The sequence below is a fragment of the Aythya ferina genome (assembly GCF_964211825.1).
Source record: "Aythya ferina genome assembly, chromosome: 22".
In the NCBI taxonomy this organism is placed as follows: Eukaryota; Metazoa; Chordata; class Aves; order Anseriformes; family Anatidae; genus Aythya; species Aythya ferina.
Window position 1 is genome coordinate 1,571,147 of NC_140320.1, and position 26,226 is coordinate 1,597,372.

A 26,226-nucleotide genomic window follows, 5' to 3' on the forward strand; every position below is an offset into this window, starting at 1 on the left:
TTGATTTTGACAAGTTCTCTCTTCCTGCCCAGAAAATCTCCTGTGAAAGCATTTCTGATGGGCTGTAATGTGTGGGGCTCCTGGAACAGAAAACTGGGGAGGAGTGGGGGTGTCAAGTTTAGGGAACAGGGCAACAAAGCCTGAAGGTAACCTGCAGTCACCAGGCAGCTCTATCTCATATCTGCTGCTGGCCTGACATTTGCTTTTCAGAAAAGGAAATATTTTATGAAGCTAGGGAGACAGTGTGGTATTATCAATGACTTTTTTTTTTTTTTTTTTTTAAAAAGGGGGGGGGGGGGCAGGGAAGCAAACCACCAAAGAGCTTTTTCCTGGGACTAGCTGGATCACAGGCAAACAATGCACCTGAACAAACATCATTTCAGCAGCTTGGTGGTTGACAGGCAAAGGAGCGTCAGAGGAATCACGCTCTCCCTCCTTCCCCCCACTTTTCCCAAATTCCTTGGTTCAGCCTGGATGAAAGGATTTCCACAGTGCTGATGAATGCATACACATGTGCCTCCTGATAAATGTACAGCTTCTGCATTCTCCCTGTTCTCCGTTTTTAGGCACTGTTTTCAGTTTGTGTGATTTCAAGCAAGAATGCAGTCCCCACCCCTTAACACACACACACACACACACACACACACACAAAAAAAAAAAAAAAAAAAAAAAGCGCCTCTCCAGGAAAGGAGAACCCAGGAACCCAGTCAAGAGGAGAGCTGAGAAGCAGCCCTGGGAGGAAAAGTAAGCACACAGAGCTCGTGGAGGTGGCACAGACCCTGTGGTGCCAGGGAGCACCGTCCCCTGCCTCTCCTCTCCCCCCTCCCCAGCCAGCCCTTGCTGTGCAAAGCTGCGCCTTAAACCCCTCCCCTCTGCTTTCACTCTGCCACCTTTCCCTTTCCTGCTCATTCAGAACAGATGATGCTCCCTCTCACATACAGACCTCTCCTCTCCCTTCCCTCTTCCCCAGCCCTTTAACAAGCTGCACACCAGATATTCATCGGGATGGGAGAGAGCAGGGGCAAGGGACGGCTGGCATCTGACAGGCAGAAGTAGTGCTGCAGTGGTTTGGGGAACCCCTCCTCAGCCCTGACAGAGTGAAAAAAATCAGGAATACCTAGGGACAGGGGTGTGTGCGTTTAAATTACTGTGCTACGTAAATGTTTTGTAATAACAGGCAGAAGGAAGAAAGGAGGAGACAACCCAAGAAGCAGAAGACGACCCCAGCTTTCTGGTGATGGCATGGACCGGACACTTTTCCAGCAGCTGTTCTACCTACCTCTCAGTCCTGTCGTCGTCCAGCATCCCCAAAGTGCCAAGGCACAAGACTGATGCAGAGTCACTCTTAGCAAGTAAGTTACCTGATTTTGTTTGCTTTTCCAGCGTACTTGCTTTTGTCTCTGGCTGCTAACAATCGATAACCAGGAGGAGGAGAAGTAGCTGAGGCATCAGATCAGCTGAACACCGTGTTTCTGTGCCTGGCCCTGCCAGGGTGACAGCTAGAGATGTGCGGTTGTCTAACTTGCTAGCTGCTAGGAAACTCTTTGGGAAGCCAGGGATTAGATGTTGATCTTATACAAAGGCACTGTCAAATCTAGTAAAGGTGCTATGTAGGAAAAAACGTTAAAAATAATGAAATTCTCAGATACCAGATTAGTGGAGGTCTCTGAAATACAATGGATAGGAAGAGGCTGATCAGTGAGCAATGCTGAGATGCATGGAGTGATTGTGTGATCCTCACCTGGAGTCAAAGATTAAATTATTTTATAATTAGGATGCTTACTTGTCAGCTTAGGTTCAAGGAGCCCTTGTATTGTAGTCTTCAGACAGTGAATGTTCAGCCTTTGAGGGGGACAGATGAATAAATGCATTGGGAGCCCCAGGGGTGTTTATGGCCCGTGAGGTAAAAACGTGACTCATTTTTGTACCGAGTCCTGCTGCATTGGGCAAATAGCGCTCAGACTCCTTTTTGTGGTAGTGGCTGCTGGTTGAGAGTAACAGGCTAACTTTTACACAGCATCTCTGCCATTTGGTTTTGTCCTGAGAGTTTCAGGAAATCAATCAAGAATTGGCAGAAACTGTCCCAAAAAGCTTACCACCTGACTTTCTGGGGTTCTTTAATCAAGCAGTCAAGCAGGTTCTTCCTCCTGTTCTTTTCCTTTGGAGTAGGCTCGTTACCTTATACCTCAACTACCTTATAGTTGGGTGGCATGGGAGGAAACAAAACTGACTTCTCTTACCAGTTCTCTAACCAGTCCAAGCAAACCTTATCTTCTATAGCAGGTGTCTGGCTGTGTTTGTGCTGCGGGAGTTGTTTGACTTCTGGGGTCTGATTCGTTCCCCCACTGTTTCTCCTCAGATGGAGATAAAGGATTAGGATCATTTTTGGTTTCTATTAGAGAAAACCCTCCATCTCTGGAAGGTTCCAGCCTGATTAGTTACAGACTCTGAAAAAGGCAAGCAGAGCTTTAGCATCATGTTCTGAGACAAATCTCTGGACTTTTGTCACACTCTATTCAGTTAGCAGGAGGGAGAGGCACTCAGACATCAGGTGAGCACTGGCACTTTACCAGCAGTATGGTCCTGGTAGCTCTCTTTGTCTCACTGTGACTTGTCTTTTCCTGCCTGCACAGTGGGTTCAATAGCACTGTTACACTTCTTGGGCAGAAAGAGCCTGTATTTGGTCAGTTCATATTTGAGCTGTTTGGATGCAAGGTGCTGCAGAAGTGTGAAGTGGTATTAACATAGTTCAATTTTATTTTATTTTTCAAGCCAGCTCCAGGATTATATAGAAACTCTCAGTTGCAATAAAGGTGCAACATTTGAACAATTGACGAACCAGAACATGAGTACCTTTGGGGCCAAATTTTCTCATAGAATTGAGGTTCTGCTTATCCCAATATTCCATGTGCCATGTGTAAACAGCCAGTAGCAGGAGAAACAGGAGTGTCTTATCAGGACAAGAGTGGCTGTCTTTCTTTGTTCAGTTGTGTTTGTTGAAAGATAACAGTCACTTTTTCAATGACGCCATAAGGTCTCCCTAAAAATAGAGTCTGGGATGAAAGGACAGAGAGGCTGCAGAGTGCCTCAGGCAGAGTCACTTCCTTGGAGAAGGAGAGATCAAATTGGTTTATTTTCAGGATTTATTTGTTGGTAAAGAAAATATTGCTTGACTATACAAAAATGATTAAGAGCACCAAAGAGCATAATGTGATTGCATCCTTTGCACATGGACTTCTCATGCTCAACTTCTATAACTCAAGGAAGTATAAAGTAATTGACTGCAGGTTACGCTGATTATATTCCATCCACACACTATCTCAAGTAGTACGTACCCCTTATGTTGTGAAAACTCTGCTCTCTGGTCTTTGTTCTGTAACAAATTGTTGCAGCCTGTACACCGGGGTCATTATGATGTCTCATGAGGCATTTCCTAGTCTTCATCTTTTGTCTGAAAAAACAATAACCAGCCTTCCATTCTCATGGCAATTTTATTTTTTCACTCTTTTCTGCATCAGTCTGAAGTTGAAATATTTAATGAATCTGCAAACTTGCTTTATGTGGGGGATTTTTTTATACTTTAATCAATACTGTGGGAAAAATCTATTTAAAATCTGTAGCTACTCAAGAGAACATTGTAAGAATATTTTTTTTTATGGAACTCACTCTTCTGGTTTTGAAAAAAAAATCACAGTAATGGCAGCAGTATTATTTCTTGGCATTAGAAATAATCTGGCTAGGTTATTCATGCCAAAAGATTAGACTGTATAGGATTTTCAGGGTAATATCTAGGCACACTGAAACACAGGGCCTGCTGTTGGATTGGTGGAAGGGAAGAAGAGCAGTGCAGTGAATCCAGGCTCTTGTTTAGGATTTTGGAAACTCTCACTTTAATTCTCTGCCCTGCCACAGATTTTCTATGTGAGTGTGGGACAAGCAAGTGTCTGTGATTCGCTTCCTCATCTTGAAAAATGGGAACTAGAGCACTTCTGTATTGCACAGATCTTAAAAAATAAATAAATAAATTTAAAGCATGTTACTTGTCTTGAGCACTGTGAAACATGATACTCTGGAAATGGGGGAGCACCGCTCAACTGGCAATGAAAGGGCTGAGGAATATTAGAACTGTGATTATCCAGCATTACATGGGAAGATAGACTGGGAAATAATGAGCAGCTAAAAGTAAATCACAAATGTCCACACGCACTGTCTGTCTCTGTGTCATATTGACTTCCTACCCAGAGAGATTTTCTTAGAAAGAATGTTGTTTTGAAAGGCTGAACACCTTCTGTTTCAGTACTTCTGAGCCTAATGAACTCTAAGCAGACAGGCCGTCATTAGCTCAGCTCTGTAACAAGCACAAAGTCATCTTGCTTCCTTTGGTAGCTGCCTAGTTAATCATCACTCACCCATTTTTGTGTACTGGTGGGTGGGTGTCTCCTCAAGCCCCAGAGGAGCTCCATTGTGATACCGTGCCTGTCACCACATTCGGAAAGCAGTGCTGCAACTTAATGAAAACTCGGAGGAAATGAAAGGCATCTCCCTACTTCAGTGCCGAATGAGATTACACTTTAAAAAGCAATTACTTGGATGAGGGAGCTTTTGAACCACCAATCTCATCTTGTGCAGTCTCCTGAAGTGTTTTGCCTTGTTTTTAAATAGCAAACTCTTATATCATTCCCCTCACCTGTGGATCCCCAAGCACTTTCCAAACAGTCAGCCTTCCTAGTCTCTGTAAATCAGAAAGCTGAAAGGTGACATGGTTTGCACAAAATCTACCTGCCTTTCTTTTTCTCATGTATACCTTGAAAGGTAATCTTGTGTTTGCACTGTTTACTGTGGAGTCTGTTGTATACACACAGTAAATAAAAGGATAGCAGGAAAGATGCCGTTCTCAGGGAAATCAGAGCCCATCTGTCTGTCAGCAGCTACCTATAGCCATCTATCTTCATCTGTGGAAGGCCATCCTTCCCTAGCATGTCCTGTTCCTCTGCCTTTCCATGGGCACTCACTGTTCAGCAGTCATTGTTTTTATTTGTATTTGTATTTTATTTTGGACTCAATGATCTTGAGGTCTCTTCCAACCTCGAAATTCTGTGATTCTGTGATTCTCCTTGGGTGCTATTGCTTTAATATGCTGCTTTCCTCTACTGGCTTTCCCATGGTGCTAGTGTCTGCCAGTCATGCATTTCACTCCTGTTTTACAGTGTGACCCAAAGAGGTTGTGTGCTGCAGAGGAATCTGGGGACAGTGAGCTAGGCTCCCTTTTATATGGCGTGTGCAAACAGGCAGCAAAAGAACCAGGTCGAGTTTTTCAGTAATGATCTGTTTAGCATTTACTGCTATATTGATTGCTTATTTAGTAGTACAGGACTCTTCATTTGGAAAGCAGATGATACAGTCAAGTAAAATCCCGACTTGAGGAGATGTTGCTCATTTATTCTCATAATGCGAGAAAGCATGAGCTTCAGGTTTGAAACAGAAGGAAATAATTTTTTGCACAAACTTAATGGCAAATTCATGCCTCTGAACTCCTCTTGCCTACAGTTTAGACACCTCCAGAAGTAAATCCTACCCACACTGAAACCTACATTTACCTAAGTGAGACCAGCAGTTACCTAAATGGAAAAAGTCACCATGGTAAGCAGGGGAAAAAGGCTTCTCTTGTTGTACCTTCTGCAACATCTTCAGCAAATTTCTATCTTGAACACTTGGAGCTATCAGGAGGTACATCAGCACTGCCAGGCAGGGCTTGTAGACAGCTCTGCAAAACAATGCCTTCAGAAGATATTTAGCCAACCCCAGCTTGACTCTGCGTTAGCAAAGCTAAGAGCCCTAAATGTCAATGACTGCCCCTGAGTCTGTCGTCTGGGCAAAAGCAGAGCCACAGCAAGTCTGATAAAAAGCCTCTTTGCAAGGTTGATAATGCAGTGACTCACATTTCGTTTTGCAGCTGCCTGTCCAAAAGGAAAGCAGCTCTGTACAAAAGTGACATTTTTATTATCCTGGCACCATTTAACCAAAGATGGTAAATGCCAATGAAACAGGATGGTATGTGTGACTCTAAGAGGCAATTTCATGTCACAGAGCTTTGTTGGATGGAGCAGTGGTTTACAAACTGAAGTCTAAGTCTCTGTGAGATGCTTGCACATAATTACTATTATCCAGAAAAGATGTGTATGCTTGGTAGTGGTGGCAGTATATTATACAGTAAAGGAGTAAACCAGATCTTTACATAGGTACAGTGCTTTTCTTTTGGTATCTTGCCATTTGTGATAAAGTTTTTCAGAGCAGTTAAACCAATAAGGGCAAATTTCCTAGAAGATTCTTGTGCCTAGGATCTCACAGACTGTTTGTATCTGTATCACAGATTTTACAGCTGGGGAATTAAGGAAGAAGGAGAGGCACTGATTTACCCAGAATTAGAGAAAAAAAAAATAAAAAAAAATAATTGAAAGCACTTGGAACAGAAAGCTGGATAGTCTGTGCTCTAGCCTGTGCTCAAACTCCTAACCAGTATTTCTCCTTTAAAAAAAAAAAAAATAATGCAAAGTTTAATTATTTTCAATAACCACATACTGAGGTCATGTTCTCGCTGTGATGGAAGAGTTTAAGATTAAATATTGGCAGAAGTTGTAATGCTACTGAAGCTATCAGTAAAGTTCATTTAAAGCAGGAATTTTGAAGGAGCACTTGTAAGATGTTCCTAAAGATTTCCAGAAAGATTTCACTTGACCTATTGCTAAAGATCAGTAGCATTAGAAAGGTGGTGTTGCCAGTCCCTTGAGTGTTTTATTTAAAGCAGGTTTCCCTGCATTTTCATTAATGGACAGTCCCTCTAGCCTGCTTCACCAGAGTGATATTTCTAGAGATTTAGTCTTTTTGATTATTTTTATTCTATTCTGATCTTTTTAATATGTTTCAAGATCCTTTTGGTCTCTTTGGTATGAATGTAAAATGTGGAACCTTATGCTATAGATGAATGTCTTGAAATTGATTGTTCTCTCTTACATACTGTTAGTGTAAGTGAAATTCAGCTTCATGTATAACTTCTATAAAAAATATTAACAAAATTATTTTTTTTAATTGAAAACATGCAACATTTGCCTGTTTTTACATTTGTGGACACACATAGATAGATCAAAAGCCTGAGTCCAAACAGAGTAATATTAGATTCATCAAACAATGCAAACAAAGATCAAAAGTAATACTGATAAGAAGGAAGCAAAGAGGTTCTCCTTTGTACCTTATTCTCTTGTAGTCAGTAGATGGGATGTTTTTTTCCCTATTAAAGAAAAAAAAACACAGTGTGATTGTTCTGACTTGCACTTGGCATATGCTTTCACGTGTTGTGAAGTGAGAGTATAATTTGACATCAAGCAGCCACTTTGCATGCATGTAAATAGACACACTATAAGGCGGCGGAGGGCCACACCAATGGTCAAGGAGATTTGAATTTTCGACAAATGGTAGAAAACGGCTGAAGATACATCTAAATATACTATCAGCCATCTCTCAGGAGTCTTGTGTGAGAAAAAGAAGACAAAGACATAGAGGTAGGGATTAATATTCTGCCAAAATCCTTGATGATGCTGTTGGAGGAAGGGACCAGCATAGTCCTGGGGTTACCTATCCCATATCCAGGATCATAGGCATTGGGAGAAGCAGCCCTGATTCCCCCTGGCTGACCATCCCAGAAACATTAATCCCTGCTACTTCCTGTGACTGCACTGCCTCAGCCCTGGCCCAAACCCTTAAACCAGGCAAATTTGCCAGCACAAAGAAGCTTTGGGACTGCGCTGTGGACAGATGGCTGGGCTCCCTAGTGAATGGAGCCAGCGGGTATGGTTCCAGCAACAGGCTTTGGCTGCTTCATTGGAGTAATGATTGATGGTGACTTATACAAGGGCTACGAGTAATTCTTTGCTGTTAACCAGACTTGGCTACAGCAAAATGGAAGTGAAATTTGTTGCTTCATTTATTCATCCTGCCTCTGCTTCCTTCCCACCCACCCTTTGTGCTTTTTAATACTGAAAAGATGAAGCTACTTTGCTTGATCTTAAAATTGCCTTTCCCAAGATACTCTTAATTGTATCTCTACACCTTTTCTCATTCACAGGCACACAAGAAGATTAAAGATAGAGGGAGCAGTAATAGATTTAGTTGGATTTTAATAGGATTTGCAGAGGACAATGCAGAGAATGAACGCCATAGAGAATATTGCTGCTCTATCTTTGATATCCCTAAGGCTTCCTAGGTAGTCTTTCACTGAGATTTTGTCTGCGTCCTGCATTCAGAGTGAAGACTCTAATTTTTCTGTAAGAGCATGTGTTTTTTTTTTCAGTAGTATCAAATCATCTCAATAAACAGGTTGCTACATTATTACCTGCAAAAATCATTACAGCCATCATTTTGTATTATTTATTTGTACCTTGTTGAGCATAGTGCTGCATGTGGACAGTGGGTTCTTAATAACTGTTGGGTTTCTGAAAGTGTCCAGTGCTTTTGTTTAGTGTCAGACGAAGTAGAAGGGTTCTGATATATATGATTACCAGTAGGCTTGAAATCATCAAGCCTGCAGAAATGTAGTTATAGATGCTAAATTAAAAGGTTATTTTACCTTTGGAACTCAGGCTTCCAGAATAATTTGTGGAGAGGGGTGAGTATATCCAGAAGGTGATTCAGCACACCTGAAATTTGAATTATCACTGGGAGTGCTTTTCTATGCTGACTGTAAGGGAAACCTTCATGAATAATTTAGACTTGTCTGAGATTCAGGTAGGCAGTAGTGTTCAGCATTTTATATTCACTTCTAAGGTTTCTCTTGGTATGCACCCAAAAGGTAAGGCACCAAAAAGCTCCAGTCCCTTTTGAAAATATACATTGATGCACCTTTACTTTGCTTCTAGTTGTGATCTCAGGCAAATTTCAGGTCTAAAAAAAAAATCTGAGCTCCACTGAAAAAAAAAAAAAAAAAAAAGAAAAAAGAAAAACAAGGTTTACCTACTTTACCCAGACCATCCTCATAACCATATTTTCTGATGTTCCAGTAGTGCATTAAGCAAAGTGACTGGCAGGTGGTTCATGTTTAAAGAGACTGTACTATGAATCAGTATTTAACATCCAGACATCCAGTTCAATGCAGCATTATATTTAGCAAGTGGCTGTTGTGAGAAAAGTGCTGAAGCCTTTCAAAGTATTTCCCAGAACAATACTAGGAAGAATGACATGGCTCTAGCAAAAAGCTTTCCTAATGTAAAATCAGCCTGTAACCTGCCTTGTACCAACATGGGGCAAAGTTTATCAGTGTAGCATTAATATTTGCAGTGTTTGTGGACCTGCTCTGTCATGTAATGGTTCACACAGAGTACAGTAGTGAAATGGCTTTTGTCTCAGCTCTTTTTCTCCTGTCTTAAACTTTACTTCTCTGTTCTCCCTCAGCCCAGCCATGGCCGGAGATTCTCGAATCTTCATGAACCAGGACATGGACATCGGAGTTGTATCCAGAGAACCTAAGAAGATTCCCAAACAGGCTCGAGATGACGTCCCCATTGCCACTGACCGAACCCGCCTCATATCAGCAGAAGGTAAGAAGCCACGCCAGCGTTACATGGAGAAAAGTGGCAAGTGCAATGTACACCATGGAAATGTCCAAGAAACCTATCGATACCTTAGTGACCTCTTCACTACTCTGGTGGACCTCAAATGGCGTTTTAATCTTCTTGTCTTCACTATGGTCTATACCATCACTTGGTTGTTTTTTGGGTTCATATGGTGGCTCATTGCCTATATCCGGGGAGACCTGGACCATCTTGAAGATGAAAACTGGATCCCCTGTGTTGAAAATCTCAGTGGATTTGTTTCTGCATTTCTGTTTTCTATTGAGACTGAGACAACAATAGGGTATGGCTATAGGGTCATAACGGAGAAGTGCCCAGAGGGCATTGTACTGCTCCTGATCCAGGCTATTCTGGGCTCCATTGTCAATGCGTTCATGGTGGGATGCATGTTTGTCAAGATCAGTCAACCAAAGAAGAGAGCTGAAACCCTCATGTTTTCTAACAATGCGGTGATTTCCATGAGGGATGAGAAGCTCTGTCTCATGTTCCGTGTTGGAGACCTCCGCAATTCCCACATTGTTGAGGCTTCCATTAGAGCCAAACTGATTAAGTCCAAACAGACCAAAGAGGGAGAGTTCATCCCCTTGAATCAAACAGACATCAATGTGGGATTTGACACTGGAGACGACAGGTTGTTCCTGGTGTCACCTCTTATCATCTCACATGAAATCAACGAGAAAAGCCCCTTCTGGGAGATGTCTCGCACCCAACTGGAGAAGGAAGAATTTGAAATTGTGGTCATCCTGGAAGGAATGGTGGAAGCAACAGGTAAGCACTTGTCTAAATAAGTCACAATTTTGAGGGAGAAAAGGGAAAAAAAGAGTGCAGTTTGGCATTAAGATGTCACTGTCAGTGTCACCTGAGAAGATGTTGGGATTTATCCTGTTGTGACTCATTCAGGTGGGATATAAGTCCTGGATTCATACAAAGGGATTACATGAAGATCTGTCCATAAACCACTTAGGACTGATCCATGGGAAAAAAGGAATGGACTGAAGCAACTTATGAGTTCTCTTATTTTCTGTGATCAAAATGCACTGTGCAAATCCTTTTCCATTTCTCCTCAGTATTAAAAATTGGCTGTAACTCTGATATTTTAGGTACCGCTGTGGTGTTGCTATTTAAATGGAGACTATGAAGGAAGTGCCCAAGTATTACTATATCCCATAAAACAGCATGTGCTGAAACGGAATGACTTGCACATGATGTAAGACATAGATTTTCAAAAAGAGCTCGAAGAAGAAAAACACAGAAAATGCTTTTGTGACTCTAGGAACGCGGCAGCTGTTTAACAGCATAAAACAATCCTGTGTAATGGGTAGATAAGGAGATATACTCAGCTGGTTCCCACTTTCCTCCTATGGGTGTATTTGTGGCAGGCAGTGAAAGGAGTTTGCATCTGTATATAATAAATCTGGAAAAGTTTTGTGCCTCAGCTTTTCAAGGTACGTAAAAGGGAGGTGACAGTGTGCTTCTCAAGATGAGTGAACGGGTGACCACAAAGGTCCCCAGGCTCCTTTCCACAGTTGGGATGCTGTGTATCTGCTGGGTGTCTGGCTGGTGAGGAAGATGCTTTTACTCTGGAACCTAAAAGATATGGCACCATGGGGTCATTTTAGGGGTCATTTTACCGCTTGCAGCTAATTCATTTATGCTATGCGCTGAGGAGGAGTGCAAGTGCATTTAAGCAGCCTGAGATGCTGGTGCTCCCTTCAGGCGAGTTTTCTCAGCCTGGGGTTAGCAGCATGCCTCTGTCAAATCAAGGTCTTCGAGGGAAATGGGACTACAGGCAGCAGGAGGAAAGAATTACTATCTAGAGATGTAGGAACCTAGAAAGACTCAGAAATGCGAAAATGCGATAAATAATTTTTCCCTTTGGTGTTTAAGGACTCTAGTTATGAGGCAGTGCTGTGAACCCAAGGTTTTTTTCTGGTGGGGTTGGGACGTGTCCATCTTGTTGAAGCACAAGCGCTCTCTGAAACACTTGCAAGGGGTTTGTGCTTGGTATGAGTCCTTGGTGGTGGCAGCATCCTGACTTACAGATTCTGGGCCTTTGCTTACTGTTAATATTGTCCCTTTCTTCTGGTTTGTCCTTGTTAGTCTCCTAACAGTCAAACGTAAGGGGAAATAGTCTCAAATCCCTGCACTCCAGACCTTCACACTTGAAGACAGCTCTCTAGAGACCTAATTCAGTTTCCCAGTATTTCCCTCTAGTCATTAGGTGAATAGCAATAGCTGAGTTTTTCAAACAGCTAATGGGTGGTTATGTATAGATTACACTGCACTTAAGTTGGAGTACTGTATTGTACGAGTGGAATTCATGTGGCATTGCTAGGCAAATATTCTTTCCCAGCAGAATATTGTAGAAATGTGGCAAAAGAAGGGGTGGGTGGAAAAGAATATCGAAGGGGAGGATTTGTAATGGAAGCTTATTTTGTAGCCTAAACAATTACCAGAAACTAGAACCTCTTAATCTGAGCGTGGAATGCAGTTCATTGCACGTCCAAAGCTTCTTTCCTCTCTGTACTGTGACACTATCAAATTCTGTTTGAAAAGCTACTGCACTGCCATCCTCTTATGAAAGCTCAGCCCCTGCTAGATATGTGTGAGAGGAAGTCATTATCAATAACAACCTCAAAATTAAAAGCATGGCATAGGAATAATATTGCTTTACAAATGGGCTCCTCTCCCAGACGGATTGTACAGGCCAGTGTGTAATGATATTAAGGAGCATACATCTGTGGAAATGATTTGTTCTGGTCTCAGAAGGCAGGCTGTGAAACTTCAAAAACAGAGCTAGAAGAGCCAGTTTGCATTGAACTTAGAGCACAGCGGACCTCAGATGCTGCTGTTATCAGACTCAGAGGCTGAGATGATTTTCTGAATGACACATGGTAGCCAGGCGAGTGATATTTTGCCACAACAAAAGTGGCTTGCAGAACTTTCTGCTTTCCTGCTTTGTCCTTGCACTTCATAATATTGATAAGCCCATTCATGGGTCTTTAATCCATACCTCCATACTTTAACCTTTGCTCCCAGCAAATTCTCTTGGTTCTTTCCTCCCTATCACACTGTTCAAGCTTTATCTGCTTTCAGGAATGGTATAATTTACTTGCAGTGTGACTTCTATTAAATCATGATGCTGTGACAACCTGGTCAGGTTCAGGACAGTATGAAAATACAACAGGCCATTTGTTCCCTTAGAAACTCCTATGAAAAAATCAGCAGCCATGCAGGGGTATAACTGCATGTATATGCAGTCAGCATATATAGCACTGCTCATGGCACACAAGAGGGAAGCAAGTCCCATGTGCTCTCCCAGAGGCAGCTCAGCTCTGTAGTTGGCAGGAGGAAAAATTAATGGAAAGTTACCCAGTCTTTGCAGACAGCAACAAATCATACCCTGAATAGATCCTGCACTGGTGGGGAAAATAGCTATATTTTTCATAAGATTTTTGGAAAGCAGGTCAGACCTGACTACGCTTTGGTAATTGTCAACATATAAATAACTGAAGAAATTTTAAGCATAATTTCTGAGTAGAAGTGTGAATGCTATTCACTGAAACATTTGGGACAGCAATTTTATAACCATTTCCAGTAGTTCTAACCAACGACATACATTACAAATGAAATGCATTGTCCTCCTCTCAAACAAGTAACTCTTCTCATTGATATTTAAGTTTAATTCCTATCCAGTGGAAGGCAAAGATAGTAAATAGTTTCAAATAAGAAGTGTAGAAGAAATTCTAATGAGTTCAAACACTGTGAGTCACTGTGTTGTTTTTTTTTTGTGTGTTTTGTTTTTGTGTTGTTGTTGGTTTGTTGCTTTTTTTTTTTTTTTTTTTACAAAATGAAACGTTATTTAAAACAATCTTTTTGTTTCAAGTTGACTCGAATTTCTAAAATGCTTCAAGTTGTTTGTTTGTTTTAACAAAGACAAACATTGTGGTTTAAGACAATATTTTTGTTTTTCAGCAGATTTGAATTTTTTGAAAGGGTAAATAACAACAAACTGAAGAACACCAACACACAAGAAACACATCAACCAGCCTAAAATGCAGTGGTTCTATTTTCCTGAAGAAGAAAATAAACATTTTATTACTCAAGTGAGAGCTCTCCAGGGACCCACAACTATTTTACGTCCTAACCCATGAAGCCAGCTGCAGCAGAAAGCCCACTGGCAGGGGTGTTTCCAATCAATATTTTAGTACAGTTGTGGCACTGTGACTTGACAACAGGTTAAAAACACCAAAGGGAGACTGGGTTTCTGGACAGATCCGTGGTGATCATTGCTGAGTGAAATAACCGCTGTAAAGGCAAAATCAATATAGATGACAAGTGTTCTGACTTCCAGTGCTGCTTTGTGGGCATCTTGAAAGCACCAGCATCACTCACAGTGCTTACTTAATGAATTGGTCACAGAGATTAGTTTAGGGAATTAATTCTCTTGTGCCATATCTTAAAGGGACACTTGTCGAGATCAGCTGGCCCAAATTTGATCTACAATAAAAGGAAAGAAACTGAAGGTGAAAAATCTGTTTGCTAAGTGAATACATCTTTTCTTGCCACTGTGAAAAAGCAGAAATGCAGTGAAAACAAAAATCAGAGCCAACCTGTCGACAGAGCAGGGCTAGGCTGTTGTTGGGCCAAGCCTCTTGCCTTTATCCTCCTGTTGCCTAATTCAACTTACTATATCAAGCAAGGCAGCCAGAATGCAGAAAAGCAGTGGAGATTTGCACACCTCCTCCATGTGCTTGCAGAGTAAACTGGGTTATGTGGTGAAGAAATGGCTGACTCAATTAAAGAACATTGGAGGCTCCTTTTTTTTTTTTTTTTTGCCCTCACTGTCATTCCATGTGATGAAGCAGTCTACATAGACTTTCTGGAAAATAATTTGAAGACACTCTCTTCCCTTCCAACTTTCCCCTTTTGCTGCTATTTACTGACAATTAAACAAAACTTAATCTATCAGTAGCTGTCCTGTTATCCTCATTCTGAATCTACACTGTCCAGTGTTGCAATTGTCTGGGCAGAGATACTGGTGCTTTTTACTTCATCCTTGGTCCTCACTGGCTCTCTCTGCCTCTTTTTCCAACCTATATTAAATAACCCATAGGAGACAGTCCAAAGGCCTGATTAGTCCCACGGCTAAACAAAGTTTCAATAAACTCTTAAGAAAGCATAGGGATATACACTTCTGGCTTACCATGGTTTCATGATTGCAAGCAGTTTACTCAGTCAGGATCCCGCATCTCCATTCCTCATGCTGTCCCTAAGAGAATGTAACAATGTAACCTTTTTGCACCTCAAATTATCCATCTTTACAGAAGATAAAATAAAATTTTGTGGCTGAAAAAAAAAAAAAAAAAAAAAGAAACAAAAAAAAAGGTCATAGTCACAACATAAGAAATCCTGAAATTAGTCATGATTTTCTTGGGAGAACAAAGGAAGTTAATTAATGAGTGGATTTTTCATGCATTCATCATCTGGTTTGGGTTGTCTTGTTTTGCTTTGCATTTTGCATATAAATAAGTTTTCTTTTCTGCACGAAGGACCTTGCAGAACTGTCACAGAAACTGCCTATATAATTAAAGGGAAGAGCTAGACACCTCCAGTCATTCTTTTCACAAACTGAGTTGTCTTCCAGAGGTGGATAGTAGCAGGCTAGTCATCTTAGGTGCCTCTGCAGTCCCTATAAATACCTTTGTGAGGGGCCTAAACTTATACAGTGTGAGCCTCAGGTTCTGCCTGGTAGAGACAGGGGAATTGAACCCAAGATTTTTAAATCTTAAGGTCCTTACTTTTTTTTTTTTTTTTTTTTTTTTTTTCAGTGCCTGGAAGCTTTTACATTCCTGAAGAGCATTTAGAAAAGTTAAAATCCTATTACTCTCCTCTGGCATAAAAATAAAAGTGAATCAAGGGCAGACTCTTCTTGTAAAAGAGACAAGCATAAATAATTGGAGGACCACACTCCTACCTTCTAAAATTCCTTCTGAAGTTGGAGGAATTTTGACTTTTTGGAGGTTACAGTGTTCTTTTGTCTGATTAATGTAAAGGGACTAATAAATGTTATGACTATCCAAACGCTGGTGCTAATCTAAAGGCATGTATTGCTTAATTAGAGTGATAGAATTAAATTTTTTATAACTACTGCTTGCCATCAGTCTGTTACTATACCTCTGAGTCCATCAGTTCTCCTCTACTTTTGCAGTGTAGGTGGAGCTCAGCTCAAGAAGCAGAGTATACTTTATGCAGCTTTAGTGTACCTGGTACAGAGGAAAACGTCACCCTGCATACAATAGTGTATAAAAACAAGGACACAGAAGTGAAATCACTTCCAGCAATATCTATGTCTAAACCGCAGGGAGAGCCCAGCAAATATGGCAAACATACAGTCAGCATCCACATGACGTGCTGCCAGCAGATAATCACTGAGCTCTGTGGCATTTAAATGAGGAGAGTTAATTTTAGGCTGATGAAAAATGTTGTCTTGACAGCCCCAGGGGTTGGGATATCTCTACCCACTGAGAAAGTCCAGGCTGTAACAGTACTGAAAGATTCAGCTATGCTGCTGATGTGATCAGATTGAAGCCTGTGGCAATTTCTTGAGTCTTGGTCATGCTTTGTGGCCCTCTTGCCCTTGCCCCCTCCTGTAAAACTGCCAAGAAGGGTACTGGCTGTGCTGGTACATTAAAAAAATGTGCATCCTCCAACAGTCGGAGGGAGACTGCTGGCTCCTCTACAGATAACCAAACAGCTGCAAGATGCAGTTAGATCTGGCCTACGATGATGAAGTTTGATTTAACGGGTAACCTAAGGGTACACAAGGCCTGGAAATCAGGAGCAATCTCCTGCAGAATTTCCCCTTTTCTTAGCAGTGTGGCAGAGCCAGAAGCGTCTGCTCCAGTTGCATAATCAGCGGCACTGCAAGCAGAGAAACATTCTGAAATCTGCAACTCCCATTGAGTACATTGCAGAAAAAAAATAGGCTCCTTACTGAGTGAGCCATCAAATAACTGCTTTTTATCAGCATGTATTAACATTCTTTTGTCTTTGATAAAATGTAAGCTGCTTGATCCCAACTGATTTTGATGACAGAAAAGTGCCTTTTGGTAGAGTTCCCTGACACCTATTTTACCCACTAATCTTTCCTCACTGACTCTCTCTGTTCTTGAATGTAATGAAACACCTGGTTTAATACACGTAGCAATATATTTTGCATCTTTTCATCTTCTGGAAACCCAAAACAAGCAGTTTAAGAAGGCATCTACAGCTGCCTTAAACAGGAACATGCACAAGCTCTATTATTGAGTCTGTGATGTAGTGACTCCAGCCAACAGACCAAAAATCCGCTTCTTAGGGTTCTGCTATAATGAAATTATCATTAAAACTCTATGAATTGTTTATTGCAGAACCTGAAACCAGGGGACAGTCTCCAGCTTTCTAAAAAGCTTGGAACTGGTTCTAGCTTTATTGAAAATTTGGTGCATCTGCTTATAACTTTTTTTTTTTTTCTGGTTTCAATTAAAATTGATTTTTTTTTTCAACTGAAAGCAAAGCTATGAATTTATGAGATGAAAAAGCTGTAGCTAAAAGTTGAAAGTTGAAGATTTTACATATTTTACATGTTATACAATTGACAATTTGTACAAATTTATATTAAGAATACTTTTTCATTTTTAAACCAGATCGTTAAGGAGAAAATTAAACTTTTAATGGTCCCTCTGTCTGGAAAAATCAATATGCTTGACAAATAAAAATCTTGGTGACTTTTATTTGGAAATAAGGTTTGAAACACATCTGCTTGTACTGACAAAGGGGAAATGAGGATATTCTTTTGGTGTGAAGCATATTTAAATGAAAAGCCCAAGTCACCAAATGCCACTTACTTCCTTTTCTGTAACTATACCAAATAACCACGCTGCTTAAACCCCAAATATGTAGTTATATCTATTTTAAGAAAGGATTAGCAATATTTGTCAAGACCAAAAAAGTTACAATTATTTTTGCAAGAAATCTCCCCCAGCTTCTTGCACATGCATTCTGAGATGTCAGTGCTTGGGGCAGGGCTGGGCAGGACAGTGCTCCTGCACTGCAGGAAAACAGCAGTGGCAAGGTTGGTGTGGCTCTTGATGGATGTCAGCATATGACATGACAATTCACTACACCTAAGATGTCCCCTGGACTTGGATAGGCAAGGCTTGTGAAATGAAACCACTTATTTGTGCAGAGACCCCAGAGCAATGTCTGAAAGATGAGAGTTTGGTGAATTACTCAGCCTCAGTGCAAGCCGAAACTTTGATGTTCAGCGCACGTTGTATGCAAGTTGAAAGTGGCTGCATCCATGTGCTGTTAATAAAAGTAAGGTTTATTGTTTCCACACCTCCTCTGTCATCTTTTTGCAGTTATAGAGGCAATAATTAGCCAGGGACATTACAGATGCATTAATTAACCAGGCTGGAGAGCACAGGGCAGCCTGCAAAGCAGGCACTTAATGGAATTTGAAGCAGAGACAATGCTGTTGTTTACTGGGTAATGTAGGAGTTGCCAAGCAGTATGTCCCCACGCAATTAAAATACCACTGCACATGTGCTAAAAAGGAATATTTGAATGGGATTATGAAGCAATTACAAGTTGTCTTATTGTGCTGGCTCTGTGTACCCCTGGGGTTACAGAAAGCATCTCCTGCAGGAAGCTGGCAGTGTGCAGTATTTGGTTGATGAAAGCTTTCTATTGTTCCTTCCTTAATTGAATACTTACAGCAGGAGATAACTGTGATTGTGTCTCTGGAGTTCAGGTTCACTGTCAGGTACTGCCCCCAGCGAAGGAGCTATTTCAGGCCCTCGTAACAAGGCAGGAGTTCCCCTTGAGTGCCTCAGGCCCCCACATTTATCAGGGACACCCCATCTCGGCCCTGGGGTCCACAGCACAACACCTTCAGGCAGCACCTGGAAAGCCACAGTACGAATCAACCTGTTTGTTTACAGGACCTAATCCCATGAGTATGAGCAGCCTCCTCTCCTGCTCTCATCTCTGGGCTTTGAAATTGCTCAGAGCTTGGAGGAAGCACCTGAAGGCCTTTGTGAATTTTGGTACAAAACCAGCTGTTCTAAAGGAAAAAAGGGGTAGTTTATTTTAACTGTCTCCCTACCATATGTGCACATGTTCCTGGTTATCCACCATGAGATTAGCCCTGCAACCCTGTATTATTGACCCTTTAAACAGTCTGTGACAAAAGCTTTTGCACTTGGGGATGAATGGTATGATAAACATCAGTGACACGGGTCTGAGAAAAAACATAAAGTTGACAGGACTCCACAAGCTGCCTGCATGTTGAGCTGCTCTTTACAAGCTGATAGAAAGGAGTGAAGATTAAAATGTCTTCACCTCAAGGACTGAGGAACCCAGGGCAGGCGATGCTGCATGTAGTAGCGTCACCTGAAGCATATAGTCAGGAGTGATCTCCACACAGATTTTTACTAATAAAGCAAAGTCTGAGTTTTCTGAAAAGGTTCTGAAAAGTTGAGTTTCTGCATAAGGTAAAAACACTTGGGGTAATTTTCCTCTTCCATTATTGTATTTTTCATGCAGCCTCTGCATTTCCTGGTTCCTGCTGGTCCAGGAAGCAGACACGCTACAACACTATGACTAACTCTGTACTTGTTGTTCCTGCCAAGAAGCAAGTACTCCTGCAGCTCTCTTTGGGGGAAAAAAATTGGCTTTTCTGTCTGAGAAGTTTCCAGTTCTGTTTTGCTAAGTGTCAGGTGTGTCATTGTCCCTCTTTTCCCCTTTCAAGAACCAAAAGGAGCTATACATTCCCATCCTGGTAGTTTTAAGCTAAGGAAAGCAATAAAAGACAGGTAAAACCATCAGGGTAACTTGCTTGTGTGGGTGTCTTTTAATGAACTATAGCAATTATGACAGGGAAAAAAAGAAAAAAAAAAAACTTTTCAAGGGTGCCCTTTTTCAAAGGAAAAGTTTTCTGATTATTCTGAGTTTTCAGACACTTAGTTAAGCTCACATGGTGACAATACATATGATCTTTCCTGAAGCACCTAATGCTGATATTTTTCCCCTGTGCATTGTTTTAGATTTTTATTTGTGTACTTCGGGCTATGGGAGGTGGACTTGGAAGTGTTGGTTGGGAACTGGATTAAGTGCATATTTTGAATGTATTCCAAGCAGGCCTATCTCTCACCCTCCAAAAGAGAGCAGTGGGATAATTTTGTGAAGTCAGGTTTTCTACATTTCACCAAAATTAAGTCCATAAATCTAACATATTTAGGACAAGCAGAAGACAAATATTCGGAAGAGAAGTCAACCTTGACTTGTCAATCAGCAGGTGACTCCAAAGGAAGTTGTTATTTGCAGTTTTGCCAAAGCCAAATGCTTACACCTGCTCTGCAAACCTTCTCTTCAAAATTTATCAAAGTACATAAAAAAAACTGATCCTTGTGAGAAGAAGCTGGACAAAATTGGTTTCATATTGCCCACTGTTCATTCAATATCAAATCCATGAATATTTTGATTTCAATATGCTTATGAGCTTGACTGTGTAATGTGGATTTTGGGTCAGCAAAACTGTTGGATACAGTTGGATGGAACCCTCCAAAGGTATTTATAAGCCAGTGTGCCATATAAATCACTAGGAGCTGGGGCCTTCTTCACCTTTCAGGCTATATCACTTGCCTTAACCTGAGTGCAGAAGGGAATAGGGGAATAGTTGGTAGGGCTGTAGCTCAAGTGGGACAGCATCAGACCCAGCAGGAGTGCAGGCAGCTAGGTGTTTTGGCAGGGCAGTGCTTCACTCTACTGTGTGAGTTAGGATTTGAGGTGCATTGGCAGGGTCGCATGTCATTTTAGCACATGGTTCACCAGAAGTGCTGCTAGTAGCAGCCGCACAAGCAAGCAGCATCTCAGCACAGCAATGTGAGGACAGAGAGAAGCTGCTTAGAGATACCAGACTTCAAACCCTTCAGTGCGGGGTTTAGGATACAATCTGAAGATGTGGTGACAAATCCACCCCTTTTTCCTCTGAGGGCTCTTTTTCATGATAGAGCCTTCTGTGAGACTTAATAAGCAAAGGTTTTTTCTACGTCCCAGATCAATCCGGTATGGAGATAACATGAAAGTGCTTTTAAATGAAAGAAGTGGTTGGGTGAGCATGTAAGGAAGCTTTGCATTTAACATCCCTCTCTTTCCTTCCAGGGATGACTTGCCAGGCTCGCAGCTCCTACATGGACACTGAGGTGCTGTGGGGACATCGCTTCACTCCTGTCCTCACCCTGGAGAAGGATTTTTACGAAGTTGACTACAACAGCTTCCATAGTACTTACGAGACCAACACTCCTGTGTGCTGTGCCAAAGAGCTGGCTGAGTCTCGCCGGGAAGGCCAGCTCCTCAGCCACCTCTCCAGTGCCACCCTCCTGAGCGGGGGCAGAGAAGCAGAGACAGCAAGAGGGGAAGAAGAGGAAGAGGAAGAAGACAGGGAGCCTGCAGGAATGAATGGAGCCAATGGGACAGCAGGAGAGGTGAAAGAAAATCTGCCTGTATAACACAAGAACTGCTGGACAGTAGATAACCACGTACACTTACTGGGAGACTGTGGCCCAGCAAGTCAGGAACCGGCTGAGAGTCAGGGACCTGAGATTTGTGTCCAGATCTCTACTGCCTGTCTGTTCCTGGCGAGTCACTGCACAGCACTGTGCCTCAGTTTCACTTCTCTTTTACCTGTACAGTGAGGTTCTGAGCTTTGCACTCTTTCGCAAAGTATTTTGATCTCTATGGACAAGGCTCACTAGATACAATCATGATTAAAATTGAAATTCCCACCACTGACTGTTACAAAAGACATTCATTGGACATTCAAAACTTATTCTCCCTCACAAGGGTATTTAAAAAGTAAAACTCTAGAATCTCCCATCTCAGTATGAAGAATGTGATTTCATACCTTCACTTAACTTGTGAGTCAATGTGTTGTAGACATTGTTACTGCTTAATTAAAAGAAGATGAAAAAAACTCTCTGGTATGTAGTGGAGTGTTTTGTTTTCAGCATTTTTGCAAACAGAGTTTAGTTTAGTTAGTTTAGTGTTTAGTTTGTTTAGTGTTTTCCTCCAAAATCACAGTCATTGTCATTTATTTCCCACAAAAATGTGTGACATTAACAGGATAGTTTTCACTGTAAACCTATAACATGTTTATCCAATGTTTTTGACTATCCTCTCAAACTGAAATACCATCTTTGTGCACTCTTTTCATGGAAACTCTGATACGTTTCATAGGCTGCCCATGATCAGAGAAAGGTTAGATCTTCCTCCAGTAAAGATTTTGTTTCGTTTCATTTTGTTTTGTTTTTCCCCTGTCTTGGGTGTCCCATTTCCAATTGATTTAGAACATAACATGTAGCCATCTGGGAGCTTGAAATGATCTGGAATTTCACAGTGAGTCCCTGGAGTAGGTAGACGGGGTAAGTGACAGTTTGCTAAATTGTCTGCTCTTCCATAAAATACATACTTAAAATAAGGGTTTAGATGACGATGTTCTTATAGCTAATGGGAACATGCACTGACATAACTGAAGCCATCTGGCCACACTAGTGCAAGCATGCTGGTTGGCATTTGGCCCTGCAACATTCACTTTTTTGAGCTGGAAGACACAATAGTGCAGAACAGGATTAACATGATTGAAGTTTTGTTCTGTAAATTGTACTAAATGAGCTGATGCAGTGTATCTGCTTTGGGTGGCTTTTCTAATGCATCTGCATCAGATTATTTGCATAAGTTTCCTTCCTATAAATAAGTCCGAAACAGGATCAGCTCTCCATGTCCTGTCAATGGCAAGCAATAACATCTCAGTGGGTCTAATGCTAACCTGCCAGTAACTTCTGCAAGTGTTTCAGACACGTTTTGTCCTGCAGGTCAATTAAGATTGCTATTCCTGTGAAGAACCAAATTAAGTTAGCAATTTTGGTCTTTACAAGAGATAGGAATAAAACCATAGCTCCACAAAGAAGAATTTACATACAGAAAAGGGATTTTGCCTGTAAAGTGGGAAAAATTGCTGGAAATGTGAACAGCATGGGAAAAAAATAGACTTATTAGAGAAAATCTTTTGTTACCCACCCAAAATCTATTGGAAAACTAAGATTCCTGCAAGATTACTTCTTTATCAAAATGGAGTTTTATTTCTTGAAGAAAATATACTATGCAAGCATTACATTGCATACAAGTAGTGTATGTATATTCATGAAATAAATATACATCTTAGTAGGGATGGACTGAACAGCATGCTAGGATTTTTTTCTCTTGATATTTGAAGATGATAAAAAAAGGCAATAGAAAGCTATTCAGGATTAATAGAATGGTGCTACTGACATGTAAACAAAGAGGAAAATTATATATATAGGGGTCAGTGGTAGTATTTTTAAGAGACCTAGTGTTATAATGCAAATAAAAGGGAAATGTGTATTTCTTTCTAAGGGGGTTGGAAAATAAGCATGACATGGCTGTGTTGTACTTAAAACTGTGTTGAGTCAACATTCAGCTTGGCCTCCAGGATATAGGAATTACCATCATCTTATGCAGTAAGTTTGGAAATGCATTTGAAGTGCTCATCAGTTCTAGAAAGCATCCTGTAGACATGAAGAGTGTAGTATTTTTCAAATAAATTCATTTTAGTTTTTCTGCTTAGCTTCCTTGTTTTCCATACTAAGCCTCAGAAGAATAGAAGGGAAAGAAAGATGAAAAGATGGAGAAAAATGGGAGCGGTATCCTAGAAAAGTATTCTTTTTCTCAGCCTCTCATTCCTCACCCTGCCTCTACAAAATAATTATGTGTCAGAGCTTTTTTTTTTTTTTTTTTTTTTTTTCCCAGAATGTTTCATTCTGTAGCTGAAGTGAACTCCTAATGTAGGGGAGAGTACTGGAAAGTAAAACTGTAACTGATCCAGGCACCACAGAGGCAGTTCCAGCCCCTCCGAGAGAGGCTTTGTACGCTGTACCCAACAAGCCAACTTGCCCAGTTCAATTGAACAGAAGAGGGCCTGCTGGGCCCCTTGTGTCACTGCAGACAGAGAGAGCTTGCAAAATGCCACTAGATGCAGTCGTATCTTTCTTCTCCTACCTGATTTTTACCCTTCAGAGAGAAACTAGACATCTTCAAATAGCCAAAAAGTTATTTTGCCTGCTTATTGCCCTTGAAATTTCATCACATAAAATTGCTCTTTCCTAATACTGTCAAGTCTGTGACATCATATAGCCTACATGTTAGGAACGCTTGTTGTTGCATGTCGAGTATTAGGAGCGGAATAATTGCTGAATAGTGTGGAGTTGGGGAGGAGGTGTGCACATCTATTACACTGCATGGGATTAAGGCAAGAAGTGTACTGCTCTCCTTTTGAGCAAAGCTCTTATGCAGCTGTGTACTCTGTTGGCTTCCATGGACTACTTACGTGTTCAAAATTTGCACATATTCCTAAGTGCCTTGCTGAATACATGCTTCAAATGGTGTCAGTGTGAGCAATAGCAAATAACTTCCCTGAGTGCTGGAGAACAGGCAAAACATCCTCCTGTGGTTTTTTAATAAGCTGAGCAGATCTGGAGGAGGATCACCTCCGGAGCTGAATGAACCTTGTATTTGATACATGAAAGGTGGGGAACTGTACTTTCAGGTTGCGTGGCAGTCAGTTACATGGGTTTTGGTGATACAGTCAAGTCGTACCCTTCACAAAGCATTTCAGGCAGGCCTCAGGATTGTCCTATCTTCTCCTTCTCCTGAAATGCATCCCAAAGAGAGATTTACTTCATTCAGCATGTAGAACCATTCTGAAGGTAAAAGGGTGCCCCTTTTCCTCTTCCAGGAATGTCATCTCTGAAATGTGTATCAGTTCCCCTGCTGTTCCCTGAGCATGTGTAGGACAGTAAACCATGGGAATAAAGCATGGCAAACCTACTCATTGGTGTGAAGGTTTCAGTACAGGTCTGTATCTCTTATGTGAGTCGAAATAGCTCACATGGATGTATCCACCCACATAAATAACCAATATATACTGTACACTCATCAGCCTCTGTACTTTCAGAAATATTAATAACTAATACTCCACAAGAAATATTTATAACCTGTACACACGCTATTCATCCACAAATAACCATTCACATTTATATAATGCACCCAGTAAACAAGCTAAAAATACATATCCAAAACGTTGAATAATTATATCTGTGATAAGCAGAATTTACAACAGTAGCCATCTACAATAGCATACACTTTCAGAAGTCTGTGTACATAACACAGCTAGCACTCCTGCCACACACACGACAGGAGCTATCCCTATTGTGTGTGTACACAAAGCATACACAGTTATTCACAAACACCCACCCACACACAAATGTGCATACCTGAATCCTGCATATTAGAACACCACCTGAGGACTCTATTATTCATCCTGAGTACAGGTGCCTTCATACAGACGGAAACGTACACGCCGTCTCTCCAGCAGGCAAACCTACATGTTCAAACGCTTTTCCATCGTACAGCTAAATACTGCACTGCACAGCACAAACACACCACGCAGCTCTCAGCAGCATGAAAGTAATTTGATTTCAGGTATACATTTCTGTCCTGCGATCATTAATGAGAGCTTTTGAGCACACAAAAGCTGTATTTCTTGTTCTTTATTTTTTTTTCTTTTGGCAGAATAGTTGGGGAACACCTTTCTAATGCAGGAGAGTTAATGAGCTGTGAATGGAGGCAGAAAAGGAGAATTGCTTGCAGTAAAGGCTTTGTCATTCAGCTTGATTTTGTTTGAGGGTTTGGGGACTGGAGTGGGAGGGAGGCCTGCAATACAAGACATTTTATTTTATCAGCTCCTCTCTTGGGCCCGGTTTTTTAACTGTTCTGTTCTTGTGCGTTGTTAGCAGTGCTTATATACAGCCCGGCTGACCTGTATTGCTCATACACTTTTTTCCCCTGTATGATTTTCCATACTTATGCTCATTAAGACTATTAGTTTTGACTAAACTACATTTCTTAGATTGATCTGAAGGTATCTAGAGACCAAAAATACAGCTCTTTCCTTGGTATGTGATTCCAGGGGATAATCAACACAACTGTTAGAAATGTACCTTTATTTTTCATTAGAGCTTGCCTGGCTTTAATTTTCAGTCATTGCAAGAACTGTCACTCATTTTTAGGCTTAGATTTACCCCTTTTATTGTTTTTTTCTAATTTGTAGTTATGGATATATTACCATTAGAAGTAGCGGATCTTGAAGTGGAGATAAGAGGGAATGTTATTTATGCTCAAGTAATTAATGCCCCGTCATAAGCTCCACACATTGCCAGCCATATCCGCTGCGATACAGGAGGGCGTGTTGCCAGAACGTGTTAAGCAGCAGTTAGGGGGATGATGGAGAGGAAACTTAATGAAGTTGCAGGGAAACTAGGCAAGCTTTAAGGCCATGCATTAAAGTGCCAGTATTTCAGGGCCAGGGAAACAGCAATAACTACTGAAAGTCTGATTCTGATATTTTCGCTGACACTGGGCAGGACTTCATTTCCAGGGATGCCCGGTCACTTAGATAGGTGTTAGAAACAGGAGAATCTAGCTC

General features: G+C 41.2%; 1 protein-coding gene and 1 long non-coding RNA gene across 2 annotated transcripts in view; one reads left to right on the top strand and one right to left on the bottom strand.

Moving 5' to 3' along the window:
- LOC311422501 overlaps window positions 1-25,145 on the bottom strand; it is a 29,726-nt gene extending 4,581 nt beyond the window's left edge. Inside the window, exons 1-2 of the long non-coding RNA XR_014685381.1 lie at window positions 25,016-25,145; window positions 14,827-14,892 (exon numbers count right to left, since the gene is read on the bottom strand). This is a non-coding gene — a long non-coding RNA (uncharacterized lncRNA). The remainder of the gene's footprint in view (window positions 1-14,826; window positions 14,893-25,015) is intronic.
- On the top strand, window positions 667-21,639 carry KCNJ5 (potassium inwardly rectifying channel subfamily J member 5). The gene is made up of 4 exons (XM_084495625.1): window positions 667-744; window positions 1,178-1,352; window positions 9,442-10,388; window positions 20,829-21,639. The coding sequence occupies exons 3-4, from the start codon at window positions 9,449-9,451 to the stop codon at window positions 21,173-21,175; spliced, it is 1,287 nt and encodes a 428-aa protein (XP_084351751.1). The 5' UTR covers window positions 667-744; window positions 1,178-1,352; window positions 9,442-9,448; the 3' UTR covers window positions 21,176-21,639.
- Window positions 25,146-26,226: the final 1,081 nt, after the last annotated feature.

Excerpts from the sequence above, each read along its gene's own strand:
- KCNJ5 (XM_084495625.1), top strand. The coding sequence starts at position 9,449 with ATGGCCGGAGATTCTCGAATCTTCATGAACCAGGACATGGACATCGGA. Across the intron at positions 10,389-20,828 it reads AGGAATGGTGGAAGCAACAG|GGATGACTTGCCAGGCTCGC; the intron begins GTAAGCACTTGT and ends CTTTCCTTCCAG.